The sequence below is a fragment of the Oxyura jamaicensis genome, chromosome 4 (genome assembly GCF_011077185.1).
Source record: "Oxyura jamaicensis isolate SHBP4307 breed ruddy duck chromosome 4, BPBGC_Ojam_1.0, whole genome shotgun sequence".
NCBI lineage: Eukaryota > Metazoa > Chordata > Aves > Anseriformes > Anatidae > Oxyura > Oxyura jamaicensis.
The window spans coordinates 14,408,729-14,426,360 of NC_048896.1; the positions used below are offsets into that span (position 1 = coordinate 14,408,729).

Consider the following 17,632-nt stretch of genomic DNA (forward strand, 5'->3'; position numbering starts at 1 on the left):
CTGGGGACAGAACTTACGAGCAGATCGGACTTTGATATGCGTAGCAGCAGCTGGGTGCAGATGAAAAAGCAGCAGGGCTGGCCCAGGCCGTGGGCCCAGCTGTATGCAGCCTGATGGGCCTTCTGGATAGCACCGGCAAACACTGAGCCTGCTTGGGCTCAGGCTGGATCTGTCAGCGCTCTTCCCCAGCTGCTCGCCTTGTCATGCACCAAAAAAAGTTGCTGTATTTATTAATAGCCACTGTAATAGCCCAGGGAGTCACAGCAAGCTGTCTGTACACCGGTACCTGCACAGCCCAGGGCGAGCTGTAATAGCTGGCCTGAAACGTTTGCCTCCTTCGTGTTTTGAGGCTGAGCTTTGCAGAGCGCCTGGTGCCAGGCACGGCGGTGGCATCGCCCCATGAGGCTGCACATGGAGCCAGAGAGCCAAGTACCTCTGTGCCAGCTCGCCCGAGTTACCCTTTCACCCGCTGCAGGAGGGGGTGAAGGGCTCCGCCAGTGTTTAACAGGCACCTGGCCTGGCCCCGGCGGGTGCCATTCATTGGAGCACTGCCCAGCACCCCTGGGCTGCCCCTGTGCAGGCAGTGGCAGGCAGGGGGACGCTGCATCGCTCCCATTTCCCACTGCAATCAACACCAGGGCTTTCTGGTTACTGCTTCTGTTCAGTGTTTACAAGCTGTGTGTGGTTTTTATTTTTTTTTAAAGGTTATGAATAATAAGGCAGCATGGCTACGCATGGAATTACTCTGACATGGCAGTTCAGACCATGTTGTTCCTAAGGCTCTTGGAAATTGGAATGGACTAACCTATGGAACACATTAAGGTAAGACTGGCTATGTGTGACATTATTTTTGGAGTAGATTTCCTCCTCCACTTTTAATTCACATGCTGCTTTGCTTTGCAATACTGCCACATCCGGACAAGTTCTTACATAGAAGCGCAGCTAAAGAAAAAAACATTACCTACCTCGATTTACAGAGATATAAAACCTAAGGTTGGTGTTTATGGAAACTCAAAATTTGACCTTTGTCTTGTCTGAATGCTGCAGCTTAACCAGTTCCAGGCAGGGTATAAGAAACTTTACAGAATAGTTTTATTTGTAACAAGACATTTTGTTTTAAATCGAGCACTTCAACTAGGAGCCCCTGCTTCCTGTTGCAGTTGTCAGATAACATCTTTTAACTTACTTAGATCTAGAAATGAAAACTCCAGCTTGATTTGAATTGTTGTGACCTAGAGCTAGTTAGGCATGGTAAGAAATACACACCAACTAATGTATCATGTCAGAGTCTGTTTTGTAGAAGTTTCAGCCACGCACTGCATAATTAGAGCGTATTAAAAATATAAAAGAGATGGCAAGCTTGGCAGAATACATTACATTCCCCTTTCTGACCGAGTCCGTGAGAGTCCTGAGATGAACTAGGCAGCTCTCTAATTACCAGAATGAAACAAACACTCGCTGTGCACGGGCTTGTATTTTAAAAGTGAGAAAAAGTGCTTTTGCTGTGCTGTTAACACTGCCTTAGGGCTTGAGATTTGCAGCTGGAGAAGTTGATGCTGGTTGGAATAGCTACTTTGGCCGACTTGCACTGAGCTGCGTGCTTGCCATATTTTATTTGTGCCTCATCAAATTGCAGAGATGTTCCCAGCCCTGCTGACCACCCCCTTACAGCCCCACTTCAGCTAAGTCCCATGTTTTGTCCCTCTCAACCTTAACCCTACTGTAACTGCAAACTTTACCTAACTGTTGGTTGATTCTTAGCCCAAGACCTGCAGCCATGTCTTTATTTATCATGTTCCCCGTTTTTTGTTTTTCTTTTTTCTTCTGCCTACCTGGCTTTGGCAGCCCCACTCCAACTGGCTTTTTCTCCACTCCTAACCCCGCTGGACTCACACCCCTTAGGTCTACCAAAAACCTGGTGTGTATGTGGTAGACTTAGTACCAGGCCAACACCACACTTGAGTGTTGAGCTGCAGTGTTTCCAGAGGTAGGTGCACAAGTCACACTAGTCTGGAGTGGGCTTTTGTTCTTGGTGTCTCTTGAAGCAGGACCACACTTCATCCTTTATGACAACTGGAGATTAATTCTGCATCCAAGCAGACTTCAGGCTTTCAAAATTGATTTTCAAACTTCCAAGTTATATTCCATCTTTAGCTCCTACTTAGAATTTCAATAAAATTTCTGAAGAAAATTAAATACAGATGTTCTCCATTAAGTACACCTTCTTGTTTCAGAGGAACAGGCAGGTGAATTCTGCAGTACATTGTATATAAATGATGGATGTCTTCCGCCCTTTCTCTGGGTCCAGAGATAAATATTTCTTTGGTTAGAGGGAGGCTGATTAGAGATTATTTAGGGGTTGGGCTGCTCCTAGGGAGCCCTAAGGCCCTCACCTGGCTGAACTGTGCTACCGCACTCAGAAAAGGGTTTTGTGTAAAGGAGCTGTACTCATTTGTCCAGCCCTTCCCAACTGTTAGACACCCACCACCTTATGAGAGCTCTACAAACAGGCTTCGGATTAGCTGAAGATCAGCACTGAGTAAGATCAGCACTGCTGGAGTTAACTTGAATATGTGCTTCCCCGTCCTGGCATTAATCAGCACACACACTTCTGCCTGCCAGTGCTGACCAACACATCCCACCCAGGCTGCCAGCTCTTTCCCTCCCTCACACATTAATTTTCCAAGGGAAGAGGCACACATCCTTCATCTAAGCAGACCTGTTTCCCAGTTAAGGTTATAAAGTCAGATGGAAATTGTTTACTGATTATAGGAAATCTTTCCTAAGAACTGTGAGAAATGAAGCTTCTTACACACTGCTCACGGGTTACCATAGTCAGGAGGGCAGGGACGCCCTAGGAAAAGTATTTTAGTTCAAATCCATAACATGATATTTAATCCCACGTAGGGCAACACTGACGTGGGGATGACGTAGGGAGGAGTGTGGTTACATCATGTGAGGGATACAAAATAGTATTTCCCAAACAACGCATTTTATACACAGATCCTTAATGTTGTCTTTGTCCAAGTCCTTAATAGTCAATGCATTCAAAAGTTTTCTTCTCCATGTTTTATACCTGCAACTACTGTTTTGCAGAACATTAAGAGATGCAAGTGCATTCTTCCTTAAACGATCAGCAATCAGTAGTTTCCAGCTCTATATTTGTACTCATTAGTGCTGCAATACCTGGCACGTTTTGTTTTCAGTAGTTTAAAATAGGGTTGCTCTCATGTTCTCTTAACGGGCAGCGTAATTCTGAACAACTGCAGCTTTCCGATGTTCACCAGGGACTAAGACCTCCAGCCAAGCTTGCGCTGACTGCCTGTGACAGCCTCTCTGCTGCTCAGGGTGAGAAGCAGCCTGATCCCCAAGCCTTTTTCCGAGTCATTCTAACCTGTGTTGAAACAGCACCTCTCTGAGGACACTGCAGGTTTTGAACATGTTTTAAAACACCCAAATGAACAACAAGAACATAGCTTACTTTTGTAACGATCTCTTTGTTGTACAATGCTCCTGTCTTTCTAGTACATTTACGGATATCTTACACATCTGAAAATTTTCAAAATAAAAAGATACGTAAAGGTGCACTGAACTCACAAAGGCACCGAGCGACAATTTTATGAAAACTAAATATTCTGGCTGGAACTGCTTGCTGTTGTGTAGAAAACCAGTTTCAGCAAAGTTCCCAGTGCTATTTGAGTTAATAAAATTGGTAGGAGAGCATCGCCTACACCAGAGGGGTACTCATCCTCCAAGCTGGCTGCAGCACATCTTGACCGATGTCTTTGGGAACAAACCTACTGAAGTTCCTGGTAGTTTTCACCTGTCTCCAAATACAGAGTGGACGTGGAGTGCTTTATTTGAACTGGTTATCAATCAGAGTTCCTTTCATCTTCGCTTTCTTGGCTTCCAGCTCAGCCTGATAAAGAAAAATATGACACAATTAAATAATGTCTGGAAATGTTTCCTTTCAGTGCTCCAGTGAAGTCTGCCCTAATTATCTGACCACTGCAAGATTCTCACACAGAAGCAAGAGTAGTTCAATTCGTTTAGTGATTCTCTCCTCCCCTGTGGTACCAAAAGGGAGTACCGCCTTTAAAGTCATAAAAAGCCCCAGAATAACTGCACACGACACAGTTTCACACCACCTATCCTGAGGTGGAAGCTGCACATTTTTCTCCTCCCCCATCTCCTACTGTCCTGTCACAGCAGGTGACATCAGCTGTAACGTTCTTGCTGTTAATTCTTCAAGGCAGCCTTGAAGAAGGCAGCAGCTGAGCTGGCACATCCTCTACCACGGTGTTAGTTTGACCTGATACCTCATGGCAGAGACCTGCCTTGTCGAGCAGGCTTGAGAGCACAGGATGAGGGGTGCTCTGAGTGACAAAGCCTCAGCATGGTCCCCTGCTTCCATGCTCCTCGTCTAACAGGCCATGGGAGGTCTCCCTGCAAAATCTCTGCTGTCTGCTCTTCAGTTAGCTCTATAGGTAATTGCATATAATTTTATGTTCAAGAGTGGTAGAAGAATGTCTCTACAGAACATGTAAAGGAAAAATGGTCCTCTCAAAGCTACTTGCTCCCCATGACTGTAGCATATAGTCTCTATACTCACAGTCTGACCAGCCAGATAGCTTGTGTGCAAAGCTAGCAGATCTCAGAGACTTGTGTTCAACTCTGTACAAAACACTCACCAACTCCTGTAGCCTTTTTTTGCTCATTCCTTTCCGTTCCAGCTGTTTCTCGATCACTTTTGCATTCTGTGCGTAGGAGTCTGCAATCTCCCTCTGCAACACACACAATGCCCCTTTGCAACAGCAAATCCTAAAGCGTCACCATCTCGTCCCAATGGTGAGACGATCATTGGCTCTGATCGGTGGCCAGCTGGGACAACTGCCCAACTCCCATACGACTGCCACCAAGGGCAGAGAAAACTCACTGCTTCGATCTCTTCTTCCTCTTCATCAATTGTGGAGACCGTGACAGAACTGAACTTGCCCATGTCTTTGGTCCGTTTGGTCATCATCACCTAGGTAAGAAGTGAAGTATTTCATTAAACCCAGGGAAGAGTTGTGCCACCAGGGGCTATTTCCCCCTCCAAAGCTTTTAAGACTTCTCACACAAGTCATAAAGATTTCCTGAACCTGTGTGTGGCACAGAATCATCCCCAATAATTTCTGGGCATAGCGGGCATTATTCTGGGCATTATCAGAGGCAAACTCACTGACACACAGTACATTAGCCAGATTTTGAGAATCACCTTGCAGATTACCAGCCTGATCTATTTACAAATGGAAACTTTCTGGTAACTGAGCCCCAAAATGAGGCAAAGTCCGGAATGCCAAATTTGTTTTGCTTTTCTTTAGTGCTAGGACTCCAAGCTGCAGCGACCTCTTCAATCATAAACTTAAGGCAAACCGACAGGGAGACAATGCAGAACTGCGTTACCATTTACAGGTCCTTCTCTTCCTCTTGCTTTTTCTTTCCTCCCCTATTAGGTGATTTTACTCACGCCCTTTTGAAAAGCCAAGATGGCCTTTATACTGCGCTAAAGCAGGTTACCTTTTTGGGAGGTTCTTGTTTCTGAGTATATATGTTTGTTTTCCCAAAGCCCTGCCCAAACTTGACCACAGCACCATCAACGATGAACGTCACCGGGGCGTTCTTCTGTTGGTGTTGATAAAAGAGCAGCAGTCCACACCTGGAATAAAAGCACATCTGTGTGCAAGAAAACGTGCGTTCTGGCCTCCTATAGCTACCTAGCAGGCAGAGTCTGAAAACACTAAGGAAAGGCACCATCATGCTCCTGCTCTTGCAAAAATTAAGGGTTGAAGGGTACTGTAAGAGGCTGAAGAATCTCACAAGAACTGAAAACTGAAGTGAAGACAAGAAGACAGGAGAATAAATCAGCTGCCATTAAAATTGGAACCCGCTAATTAATCTTTAATTATGCTAGGATGCCCATTTCCCTTTGCACACTCAGCTCCCACTCTCCCCGGCCACAAAACCAAGCTGCACGGCTGCGGCAGGCATCGAGGTGACAGAGCAGTGCCCTGGCAGGAGGAGCAGAGATTCTGGAGCCATCACAGGCAGCAGACTCCATCCGCAGGGGACCAAAGCAGCTTCAGGTGAGCAGGGAGCCGGCTGTAGATACGCCCCATCACTTACTTGCCGCACTTCTTCCTGAACTGCCGCTCTATGCCTTCGGGCCTGGGGGCACAGAGGGGGCTCAGGGGGTTGCGGGGCGCACAGCAGCCCCCCAGCAGCCCCCCCAGCCGCCGGTTCCCAGCTGCCCACCTGCGCAGGAAGACGCTCTCCTCCTCCTCGGCGTTGCAGAACTTGTGCGCGTGCTTGGCGGCGTCCATCACCCGGGCGCGGTCCCGCGGCCGCATGGGCAGCTTCTCCAGCTGGCAGTCTGCGGGCACCGGGCGGGGAGCGGGCCGTGAGGGGGCCCCGCCCGTCCCACCGGCTCCCCGCCCGCCCCCCGGGCGCCCCGCTCACCCAGCACGAGCACCATCTGCCCGCACAGGCAGTAGTAGACGTGCAGCGGCTTCTCGCCGTCGTCGTACTCCTCGCGGTCGCGGGTGTCGGAGCACACCACGGAGCGCGACACCACCTTCGGCATGGCGCCGGGGGGCGGGGCCTCGGCGCCGTGGGCGTGGCCACCTCACGGGGGGCGTGGTCGCATCACGGGGGGCGTGGTCACTGCGCGGCGCCCCCGCAGCATCCGGCTCCTCCCTCCCCCCCCCCGCCCCCCCGCAGCGCTTGGTACGTGCCGGGAGCGCCCGGCAGAGCGCAGCGCTCGGCGCAGCCCACGCTCACCGCCCTCCCCCCCTTCCCCCCGCAGTGGTAGCGGCCGCGATCGTTCCCGGCCGCCGCCTCAGCCCGAGTCTCCCGCTGCTGCCGCCGCCGCTGCCGGGCGCCCCGCGCTGCCCGCGGCCGTGTATGAGCGATTCGTAAGGGCGGCCCGCCATGTCCACCCCGGCCCGTCGGCGCCTCATGCGGGACTTCAAGAGGTAGCGGGGGCGGCGGGGGGGGGGGAGGCCGAGGGGCGCCGCGCCCGGCCGCCGGCAGAGGAGGGGGCAGCGCAACATGGCGGCGGGGCAGGGCGCGCTCCGCAAATTGCGTAGCGCCGGGCCGCGCCGCCTGCTTGCGGGTTACGCCGTTTGCGCAGCGGCGGGCGGCTACCTGCCGGGGCTACGCCGAGTGCGTAGGGGCGGGGGAGGAGCGGGGGGGGGGGGGAGCTGAGGGGACGGGGGCGGCCTGAGGGGACACCGGGGGGACGGGGGGGTGGACGGGGACACCCGTTCCGGCGCTGAGGCCCGGCTGTGCCCGCAGGCTGCAGGAGGACCCCCCGGCCGGCGTGAGCGGGGCCCCCTCGGAGAACAACATCATGGTGTGGAACGCCGTCATCTTCGGGTGAGTGGGGCCGGGGGCGGCGGTGGGGCTCCCCCCCCCCCCACGGGGCTGGGCCGCCCGCGGTAACGCTGTGCTCTGCTTCCCTCCCGCAGGCCCGAGGGGACCCCGTTCGAGGACGGTGAGTGAGGTTGTGGGGGGCTCTGCGGGGTGCCCCAGGGGGCTGAGTCCTGCCCTGGGGGCTGGGTGCTGGCCCGGGGCTGGTTTCCTCAGAGGGAGCTTGGCGACGGGTGGGGGCCGGGGGACACAGGAGGGATGAGGGCAGGTGTCTGCCCGCATGCCCACGTACCCACCACCCACCAAACTTGGTTTTCTTCCCCGCTCCGAGGAGGCGTGAGGTCTATAGCTAGGCTGGCTTACAAAAACACGCAAAAAAAAAAAAAAAAATCAGGGCTTGTTTCTAATTGCTAAACCTGGCTATCTGAAGGCTAATTTAACCTTATTAAGGTTTTGTTGAGTCCTGGATGGTGCTTTTGGGGATCCTTCTGTTTGGAGCGATGTCAAACCTGGTGTAGAAGTGCTGTCATTCCAAATTGTTTGAATTCTGTTTTTATTTTTATTTTTCTGACACTGAAAGTGCTTTGCAAATAAGTCCCCATGTGAGTCAGCTGCATAATGAAACAGGCCGGATGTTTGAGGAAGTCCAGAGCAGAATTCTTTTACTTTTGTTCTTGACGTCTACTTCACTGCACTACAACGGGTGTTGTTTGGGGTTGAAGATTAAAAGGACTTCTTAGCTTCTAAAGCTGGCTAAATGGGTCCTTGTAGCATACCCGTGTCCAGGTAGTGTGTTTGGTGTTATGGTGAATCCTTCAGCAACCCTGTGAAAACTTGTTAGACATGAACTGCCGTCCAACTGAAATCAGTGATGCATTTTTTAAGATACTTTCAGTGCGGGCTATAATTAATCCTAGATCTCCATGACTCATGGCAAAAGTATAAGAAAAACTCTGTAACTGTTACGTTGGTCTTGGCTAACTACTTCGTCTCTGTTTATCCTTGGAGGTAGCACCTGTAGGTATGTCTGCAGATGCCAGATGTTTTCTGTGAAGATTTTGTGTGTTTTAAATACTTCAGGCAGTTATTCTTTATTTTCTTCAAATAATTAGTTAAGAAATGTGGGGGAGTAGCTCTGCTAGAAGACTGATGTTTGGAACTTGAATATTCCATACCACTGACTGTAGAATAGGTAGATCAAATGTATTTTAGTATCTCAAAAACTTGGGATTAAGGGCTCCTTTAAACTTCAGTGAGGGGTTGCTGGAGCTGCCTAGGCTTTCGGTGCTCTGCCGTGAATAGAAGGACTCACGGTTTGGCAGCAGGAAGCCCTCTCCTTGCAGTGTGGTGAAATGCAGGTTGTTTCCGTGTTCAGGCTCTTCCAGCGCAGTGTGAGGTTAACAGGTGATGTCAGGGCTGTTTTCCATATATTTCCATGTAGTTGGAGACTGCTTCAGAGAGCCCTGACGTTTTGATTGTGTCTGTGCTTCCCTCTGTGGCAGTGTTGCGCCTTTATCTTGGATACTTGGGGCACCTTGTGCTCGCAGCAGCCTGAAGTTCAAACGAATGCTCGTGTCTGCCACTGCTGTGGTTGAACTGCTTTGGTTGATCTAATTACACAGTCCTGGTGCGTGATGGATTGCTCTTTTCATAGCAGAGTGTGTGTTTTTCACAGTGCACGCTCAGGAAAACAGATAACGCATTGTGTTGCAGGGTATGCTTATCTCTGTCTCTCTGGGTCATACCTTACATTGTGCCAGATAACCACGGACTGAGTGCAGCCTGGAGATACGGGGCTAGGGGTGCCGGCGCTGTGCTTTCCCCTCCTGTGACAGGACTCACGGCAGCGCAGTTCAGATCTGGTTAAGCTTAATGTGGGTAAAACTAAGGAACCTTTTATCTAACAGCATTGAGCTGTTCTTTGTTCAGACCCCTGCTGGGGTTCCATAACCCTCCTTGGGAAGCCTTTTGCCAGGCAGTGTTCTTCAAAAGTCACTCCATGTTCTCATGTTCAGTCTCTGTCACTCCCTGGTGACACTGTAAGATTTCAGGTACCTTAATTCTTGTGAAAGTAGATTAAAAAGATTTAGTTGTACTGGAGGTGTAATAATTTCAACAATGTTGGAATTGCGGTTCTTCCACCTTGTTCTGGTGAGGCCTTTCTTCACTGTCAGCTTCTGAGGCTTTGTATCTTTGTCTGAACTGCAATCCCTAGGCCCGAGCACATCTGCTTACTTGCTGTGCGGAAGAATGCTGCCAACAGCCCTCCCTTCCTTCCACCCCCAGACTTCAGAGGGTGTTTTCACATCTTGGAGGCTGACTCGGCCTCGGAGCAACTACTAATTTAGATCAGCAGCCTACCTTCCATTTTCTGGTTTAAGAGGATTCAATTGCAGGTGTCTGCAGTAGGACCTCAGGGACGTTTATCCTACCCTTCACCGTGCTTCCCAGAATCTCTGTGCTTGTGGCACGTGACGTGGTAATGCTGTCGCTGATGGAAACCCAGGTTTCCCCCATCCTTCAGTCCTGTTCCTCTGAAACCAACTTAAGATGCTGTGGTTAGTGCAGGGTTCTTGGCTCGAGAGTTCAGTAACAGCTGCTGTAGTGTCCTGCCTCTCTGCCATCACACAGGCAGCTAGAACAGACAGCAGAGCATTTGCCCTCCATGTGGCTTGTTCCTCACCTAAGCAGTGTGGATTTCAATGCATGACGTGGGGGCTCTTTGGTGGAGCCCTTGCTTCTCTAGGTCTTGCCTTGAGTATCTGAGTGGGGAGATATTCCAGCTGGAAGCTCTCTAGCCACTCGCTCAGGTTTGTGTAAAAGTAATGCTGTTGTGTCCCTGCTGGGACAGGTGGCTTCCCTTTCTTTTAGTAGCTTTAAATGGATTCCAAGAGCAGACTGCCCTCGATACTCTTCTTTGGCCATCTTATCTTTCCCCTCTGCTCCCACTTCAGTCAGTGTTCTAAAATAACATTTTCTGGAGTGTGCTTGTTGAACTCTATTATCTGATGGTTTTCTCCAGCCTACTGCTTGCTTAGTCACTCTCCCACAGAAGCGCCTGCTTTAGTAGCGCATAAAGAGGCTACTGAGAGCTGGAGCTGGGACGGAGAGTGCTGGGAATTCTCCCAGTACTTGATTCTAAAGTGCTCGAGTCGCCTGGGGTCGTTGCTGTGTCGGGAAGAACAGGTAGTCCTGAGCAGATGTTCGCAGCTGGCAAAGTTGTTGCAAGCTTTCCAGGGTTTGATTTCAAGCTGATCTCAAATCTGCTTCTTTGCATCTGGATGACCAGGAGTAAAACTAGAAAGCCCCACTGTAGGCTTCCACTTATTTGAGACTTTTCCTGTTCAGAAAACTGTGCTGTTCTTGTTTTACAGGGAGATAGCATGCTGCTAGCCCTGTGCTCCCATGTTGGTAGGCTGCTAATAAAAAAGCAAACATGCAAAAACTTATTTTTAGGATGCAGACTTTCCACTGCTGTACAGAAAGCTCTGAAGCATCTGTACTCCGTCTTCATATGCAAACGGGAATGTCAAAGCAGTGACCTTCATTTCTTGCAACTCAATGCTGTGGTTTTTGTCCTTACAAAGGAAGGAGTTCCTGGGAAATCCTACAGAACCCTTACTGATTGGGGAAAAAAGGAAAAGAGATTGATTTTTATTTTATTTTTTTTTGAGGGGAAGAAAAAAGTGGTGCATCTGCTACGGCAGCTTGTTATAGCTGTTACTGTAAGGTGCATTCCTTCTGCAGGAGAGCTGTGTTTGTACAGAGGTACTCCAGGTATTTCTCACAGGGCACATCCAGGCTTGAGTGGTCTGACATGATGGTACGGGAAAGGTGGAGGTCCTTGGTTACCGATGGGAATCGCTAGCAGTGCTCCCGTGGTGCCACATCCAGGCACGTTAGTTGACAGACTTCTGATTTTCTGATGCAGGCTGTTAGATCAGTTGGATTGGGACTTAATTATACAGTTTCCTGACCCCTTTTAATGAACCATTCTCAAAAGAAGGCTGTTAATCTGATCATTTACTTCATGATAGTGTTTTTTAAAATGTCCAATATGAATGTTGCTTGCAATTCTGCTTTTTTACAAAATGATCTTGTGATGGGATAAGTTGTGAGATTTTTTTAAAAAAAAAAAACTATTTCCTTGAAATTTCAGCCTTTTTTAGCAGTAAGTTAGGGGGGAAACTCTCTGCAGAGAACCACTGTAGGACTGAGCAACCTGTAATTTTCATCCAGCATGTATGATCACAAGTGTATTGGTGTGTGCTTACGGAGGAGTGCTACTTGTTCATCCCTTGTGTAACTTCATTCTGACTAAAGGTTACCTATCTCTCTTTCAACTCCAGGAACTTTCAAACTTACAATAGAATTCACAGAAGAATATCCTAACAAGCCACCTACTGTTAGATTTGTCTCTAAAATGTTCCATCCAAATGGTAAGTACTTACACAATATCTGTGTATTTTAATTACAGCTTTCTCTAAGTGCTGTAGAAAGGGACTACATACTGTAAACGTGTACAGGAGTTTATAAGCCAGCACCATTCCTGTGTGGTTCTGTGGGGTTCTAATGAGGGCTGTGTGTGTGAGCAGTGCTCAGGCTTGAGACTAAAGGTGCAGTTAGAGCAGCCTCTGTGCTTTCCCGTGACACAGCACAGTATTTTTGAGTCTGTTCTCTCTCAACCACCTGTTAAACCCAACAGAATATTTTCTACCTAAATAGCAGGTGCCTTCAACTTTTGTCTATACATACTGCATGCATTCCAAAATGACCTGAATGCAGCTGTCTGTATTGTTGCGTTAAAAAGTGATACCACTTTTATTTTTCCAGAAATGAGTGCCTGTATGCATGCTATACTTTGAAATGCAGTACTGGTTTCCAACCATAGCCAATAATAGTAAGATCATTTAATTAAGCCCCTCCCTTGGTAATTAGAAGGTTGATTCCTTGTCTCTGAACAAATACTAGCTTCATGGAGAAGTACCTGAAACTTTGAAATGTAGCAAGTTAAGCATGTGTGGTCTAAGTGCACCAAGGGAAGGCTCTTCTGAGGCTCTCAGGAGAGGTGACCAGGCACTGACTGCTGTAGGTACTTTCCGGGGGAACCTTTTGTGTAAACAGCTCTTCTTTAAAGAAGTGTTCTTTACTTGGTTCCCATGTGAATTACATAAATTCTTTGCCTTAAATCTCTTCATGGTTTTCATCCTTTCTGTAGTGGTGGTTGCAGTGTCACAGAGAAGCTTGCCATTGAAGAATGAGCAGGGTTGGAGGCAGCTGCCAGTGACAAGCTTCATCTCTTCCTAGGTGCAGGCTTGTCTGGTCGATTTAAGTCTCAAACACTATTGATTTCTGTACTGTCTGTCAGGACCTAGATTTGTCAGGATCAGGCAATACTAAGAAAAAATGAGTAGCTGTATAACTTCTGTTTTAAGCCATTCTTCTTGAACCTTTTCTAGTCTATGCAGATGGTAGTATATGTCTGGATATTCTTCAGAATCGTTGGAGTCCTACTTACGATGTCTCCTCCATCTTAACATCCATACAGGTAAAAGAACTCTGCATGAAAAGGCAGAATGAAATTAGGATGCTTGGACAATAAAAAAAAAAGCTCAGGAAAAGTGATTTGGCTCCTTGTAGCCAGTACAGCAGCTACGTGCTGATATTTGTTAGTTTGAATGCTTACCACGTGTAAATTCTAGACTTACAGACACACAGTGGTCACTGCAGGGACACATCCAGTGATTCCACTGCTCGGGTACTGCTGTGCTGTAAAGAGAGCTTATAATAATGTGCAACTGGAATAACGCAATGTATCTCACCTACAGCTAGCTGAACTTCTGTGCTCGTACTAGAGCTATGGATAGCTTAATTAATATGTTGCTGAAACCCTACATGCTGTCGTGTGTCTAAGAGTCTTTTTCTTTTTGCACAGTCTCTATTGGATGAGCCAAATCCTAACAGTCCAGCAAACAGCCAGGCAGCTCAGCTATACCAAGAGAATAAGCGGGAATATGAAAAACGGGTTTCTGCAATAGTAGAACAGAGTTGGCGTGATTGTTGACCCAGGATGATGCAAATGAACACTCTGGTGATGAGGAAAATACATGAAGTGTCTGAGTCATCTTCTTCCTCCTAGCATCACTGCATTTACTTTGAAAGCAGAATAGCTGTTGTGCTGTTGCCACCCTCCCTTGCTGAAGCTTCTTCTCCTTGGACATCAGAAAGCACCCACTTTGAAGTCAAATGTACTGTACTTGGGTTACTTGCAAAAGAATTACTGATGCTGAATTCATTTTCTGTGGTCCCTCTCCAGTCTTAGGGCAGTATTGTGCATTTCTGTAGTGTACACTAAGCTTTTAATTGTAATTGTGTTATACACAGTGATGCTTATGTGTAGCTTGATAAAAGGGATGTTTATATACATACACATTTTTTAACTGATATTACTAAAGTGCTGATCTGTCCGGGCTGGTCATTTACCATTGGTTTAGACCCCACTGCATTTGTAAGTACTGAGTGAAGAAATAACCTTGTTTCCCACTTGTATTGGTTTATCAACTCCTTACTTATGGAAAAAAAAAACAGCTAAACCAATTGCCATTTGATTAGTAAGACCATGGAATGCTAGTCACTTCTGCACCTCCCATGCAGGATTTATGTACAGGTATACATAAATCACTACAGCTGTGGTACTTTCATCTTTGCTGAGGGTGAGAAACAAACCCCATTTTTTTTAGTTTGTTTTAAATAGTGTGTTAAAGGACATGCCTATAGAGACTGCGTAACTAAGTTTCTATGGTCTTGTTACTGAGGCATTACTGGACAAAAGCAGGTGGAGCTGTGGTATTCTGAGTGAGAGACCTTCCCAATTCAGGAAGAGGTAAAGCCTGAAGTGTTCCAGAGGTGGAATTACTCTTTTAGTGTCTTTCTCCCTCCCCTCATCTTTATCTGAGAAAGATAAGTTCTTTGGGATCCAACTTTGCCTTGTGGAAAGTTTGAATAAAGTATGGGGTAGGCACTTGAGTCTCTGCAGTTCCTGTTCTTTCTTGATTATCGTGTGGTTTACGTGAGCTACTGCTGCATGCTTGAGTTAGTTTTCCTTCCATTTTATGAAAGTATTTTTTTCAACTCTGAAAAAAACAGTTCTAAGTAAGTCCAGACTCACTTTTTTGTAAGGCTAAGTTAGTACATTTGGATACAGTACCTTAAGCAGCAGTGTGGGATGAAACCTTCCAGTTGTGTTGTCCACTGTTCCAGTGTCTTTCGTGTGCACATTGGTCTGTTAGTTGAGAAGTATAACTTTGCACAAGTAACCCATGTAAGAAACTGTACATTTTTCAAAACTTGTAAATAAAGTGTAACCTTAATGCTTATTGTATAAATAGGCAAGAGGTGTACAGCTGTGATTATTTTACTTGGGATGATAGGAATCGTCAGGTAGAAGCTGCTGACTTCTACAACCCAGGCTATAAAATACTTGCTTACCTTTTGGGCAGGAGCTGTCGTGCTCAGGCTAAGCTCTGCATTCACCGTGCGGAGAAAATAAAATAAGCCCTTCCAGCTAGATCGAGACAGCCTGGAGAACAAAGGAGGAAAGACAGGCCAGGATCAACTAGCGAGCAGAGAAGTGAAAAAACAAACATAAGTCCTATCAAAAAAAAACACAGAAGGCTCAGGACAATTTCATTCCTATTAGTAATAAGCTGTTGACAAACACTCCAAAAACCAACAAAAACAAACCTATGATAAGTTATTAACAGTAACTTAAAACCATCCATAACTAATTGATAGGGGAATCATATTTCTCCTTTATGCCTGTCTTGTGGAGAAGAGGATTCAAAATGACGTACCACAAGCCGGTACTGTGCCTCCACCAGTAAGACAGAAGCTACCAGTTTCTTCAGAAGATTTCAGTCAGGCTTTACACCTCTTCTACTGTGCCAACAGTTCTCTCCCGAACAGGCCTTTTGTCTTCCACAGCACAGCCTTTCACCACTGAAGTCCTAATCAGTGATCCTTGCTAGTTTCCCTGAAGGACAGTGGCTTTTCTGGACCCTTGAACCAGCTGCTTTAACAGACACAAAAAAATAAAAACAAGAGGTAGGGATAGGATTAAACTCCATGCGCTACACCTGATAGGCTCTTACGGACACAGCAAGTCTGCCTCAATTCATTTGTTTCTTCAGCATTCCCTGTGCACAACTTGCCTGAGTCGGAGCCAGTCAAGAACAAGCATCCAGTTACACCAAATTACACCACTGCAAAACAGTCCCGGGGCAGGGAAGACCAAAGCCAACCAAAGGCACACGAAGGCTCATAACCATTTCTTCCGTGCCATCTGTAGCTCGCTCTACTTTTCCAAATGGCCCAAGTCATTCTAATCTCATAGCAGTCCCTCCAGTTTTGTGTTTGTCTCGCTAGTCCCGAAAATAATAAAAGATAGCATTGACTTTAAGGTAGCCAGAAACATGAGCACAGAGCTGCAAAAACTTCACCTTCATTCCTTTCCTCCACCAGTCCTTCATCCAGTAACTCCATGTTAAACCATGCAGTGCTGGCTCCAGCAAGTCTGCAAGCTGCATAAACAGGAGCTGGAGCAGGCAACAGTTCTTCAGTGCCAACAGCTGACGCCCAGCCGGCCAAACACCTCCACCAACAAGCAGGAAGGCAACAGAAAGGGCTGGCACACCGCTACCCCAGCAGGCAAAGACTTTGGGCCCTCAAGTCCAGGATGCTACCCAGGAGAGAATAAAACCACCACCTTGCATGGACTCCCTGTTGCTCACTAACAGTTACGGTACCATTACATTTACCCTGTGCCCCCCCTGCTCAGCAAAAAGACATTTTTCAGCCCCAATAACACGCTGGAGCTCTCACCATCCTGCCTGGTGTCGCCAAGCTTTAAGACCTGCTGATAACCGAGTCAGGGAGGGGGAGCCGCACTCCTGCTTGCAGGAATATCTGCCTAGGAAGTACCAGGCTTCTTCCACACTCCTACACTGCCATCTGCTATAGCCCAGCATCCCTGGGAGCAGAAATCAGAAGGAGAGAGAGGGAACAGCGCACAAATAAAAAGAAAACACTTTTAGAATTTTCTACCAGATTATTTTTCTTCAAAACCAGCATCTTATTTCAGAAGTTCAAGCTAACAGAAGCTGTGCTGAAGCCACCCACTTAAAGAAAGGAGGGGATGCTTACCTGGAACTGGAATTCTTCCAGAGCAACCTCTCTCACACTGCTGGGATGAAAACGTCTCTAGCTGCACGTCACCTCTTGGCTTGGCTCCTCCATCAGTAGGGGTCACCCTCAGAGCCGAGAGTATTAAAAAAAACACGTGTAAGAGGTGGAAAAAGATGTAGGACAATGCAAAGAGGCAAATAGGGGAAGCAGAAAACCAAGAGCTATAACTGGGACATAAGCCAACAGGAGAACAGCTGAAGAAATACTTCATTACAATTATCTTTGCACTACAGAACCACCAGCCGGTAGGGTACTGGTCACAGAAAAAAGCTACCAACCAACAGCATCTCTAAGCAGATCTTACACTTGGCTGCTCCACGGTCGATCCCCAACCTCCACATCTCCAGGCATGAAGCAGGCGTTCCTCCGAGGCCAGAGGCTCCGTGCATGGCGCAGCGCCGCAGCCTGCTCCCCCCACAAGGAGAGAAGTGCTCTGGGCTCCCGGCAGCGCGCGCCGGTCCCGGCGAGATGCTGCGCTCACACCACACCTCTGAGCAACACCACGCAGTTTACTCGTGAACTGCCTCCAACATACACAAGCACGGGTACATTAAATTAGGTGAGCAGAGAAATGATCAGGCACAGAGTTGGTTTTGCTCGGGATTAAAGAGCTTATATTCAGTAAAAAAATAAATTATGTAACAATCCCCACGAGCATCTCTGACGCGTGGGCTCTGCGTTTACCTCCGGGTTTGTATTTCACACATTACCGTGGTATTTGCACGTGTATCAAGCAGTGCTTCGTAGTAAAAATCCACTGGAATTATTTAAGTTCAACACGCTCCTGGCTAAGGTGCTTCCAGTATGGGAGACGCAAAGTAGGAACCTGTGAATAAAGCTGTAAGCTGGTTAAGGACACCTCTACATACATACACAGCAGAGACAAACACCACTGTACCATAGGTATGCTTCCCAAGAATAAATGAAGTTTTCACACTTTTTGTTTTCCAATACAACACGTGACAAATCTCATGGTTGG

The 17,632-nt window shown here is 47.5% G+C and overlaps 2 protein-coding genes across 3 annotated transcripts; one reads left to right on the forward strand and one right to left on the reverse strand.

Moving 5' to 3' along the window:
* Positions 1–2,866: 2,866 nt before the first annotated feature.
* Positions 2,867–6,660, reverse strand: C4HXorf56 (chromosome 4 CXorf56 homolog). 2 transcript variants are annotated; one of them, XM_035323453.1, is made up of 7 exons: positions 6,499–6,660; positions 6,295–6,412; positions 6,166–6,207; positions 5,560–5,698; positions 4,937–5,026; positions 4,692–4,784; positions 2,867–3,919 (listed from the first exon to the last, which is right to left on the reverse strand). In XM_035323453.1, exons 1-7 carry the CDS (start codon positions 6,620–6,622, stop codon positions 3,857–3,859), a joined length of 669 nt encoding a protein of 222 aa, XP_035179344.1. In that variant the 5' UTR covers positions 6,623–6,660; the 3' UTR covers positions 2,867–3,856. The 2 variants fall into 2 exon arrangements, with proteins under 2 accessions (XP_035179344.1, XP_035179345.1); XM_035323454.1 differs by lacking the exon at positions 6,166–6,207.
* A 130-nt stretch (positions 6,661–6,790) lies between these two features.
* Positions 6,791–14,802, forward strand: UBE2A (ubiquitin conjugating enzyme E2 A). The gene is made up of 6 exons (XM_035323457.1): positions 6,791–7,013; positions 7,336–7,416; positions 7,509–7,534; positions 11,760–11,849; positions 12,870–12,958; positions 13,346–14,802. Exons 1-6 carry the CDS (start codon positions 6,970–6,972, stop codon positions 13,472–13,474), a joined length of 459 nt encoding a protein of 152 aa, XP_035179348.1. The 5' UTR covers positions 6,791–6,969; the 3' UTR covers positions 13,475–14,802.
* Positions 14,803–17,632: the final 2,830 nt, after the last annotated feature.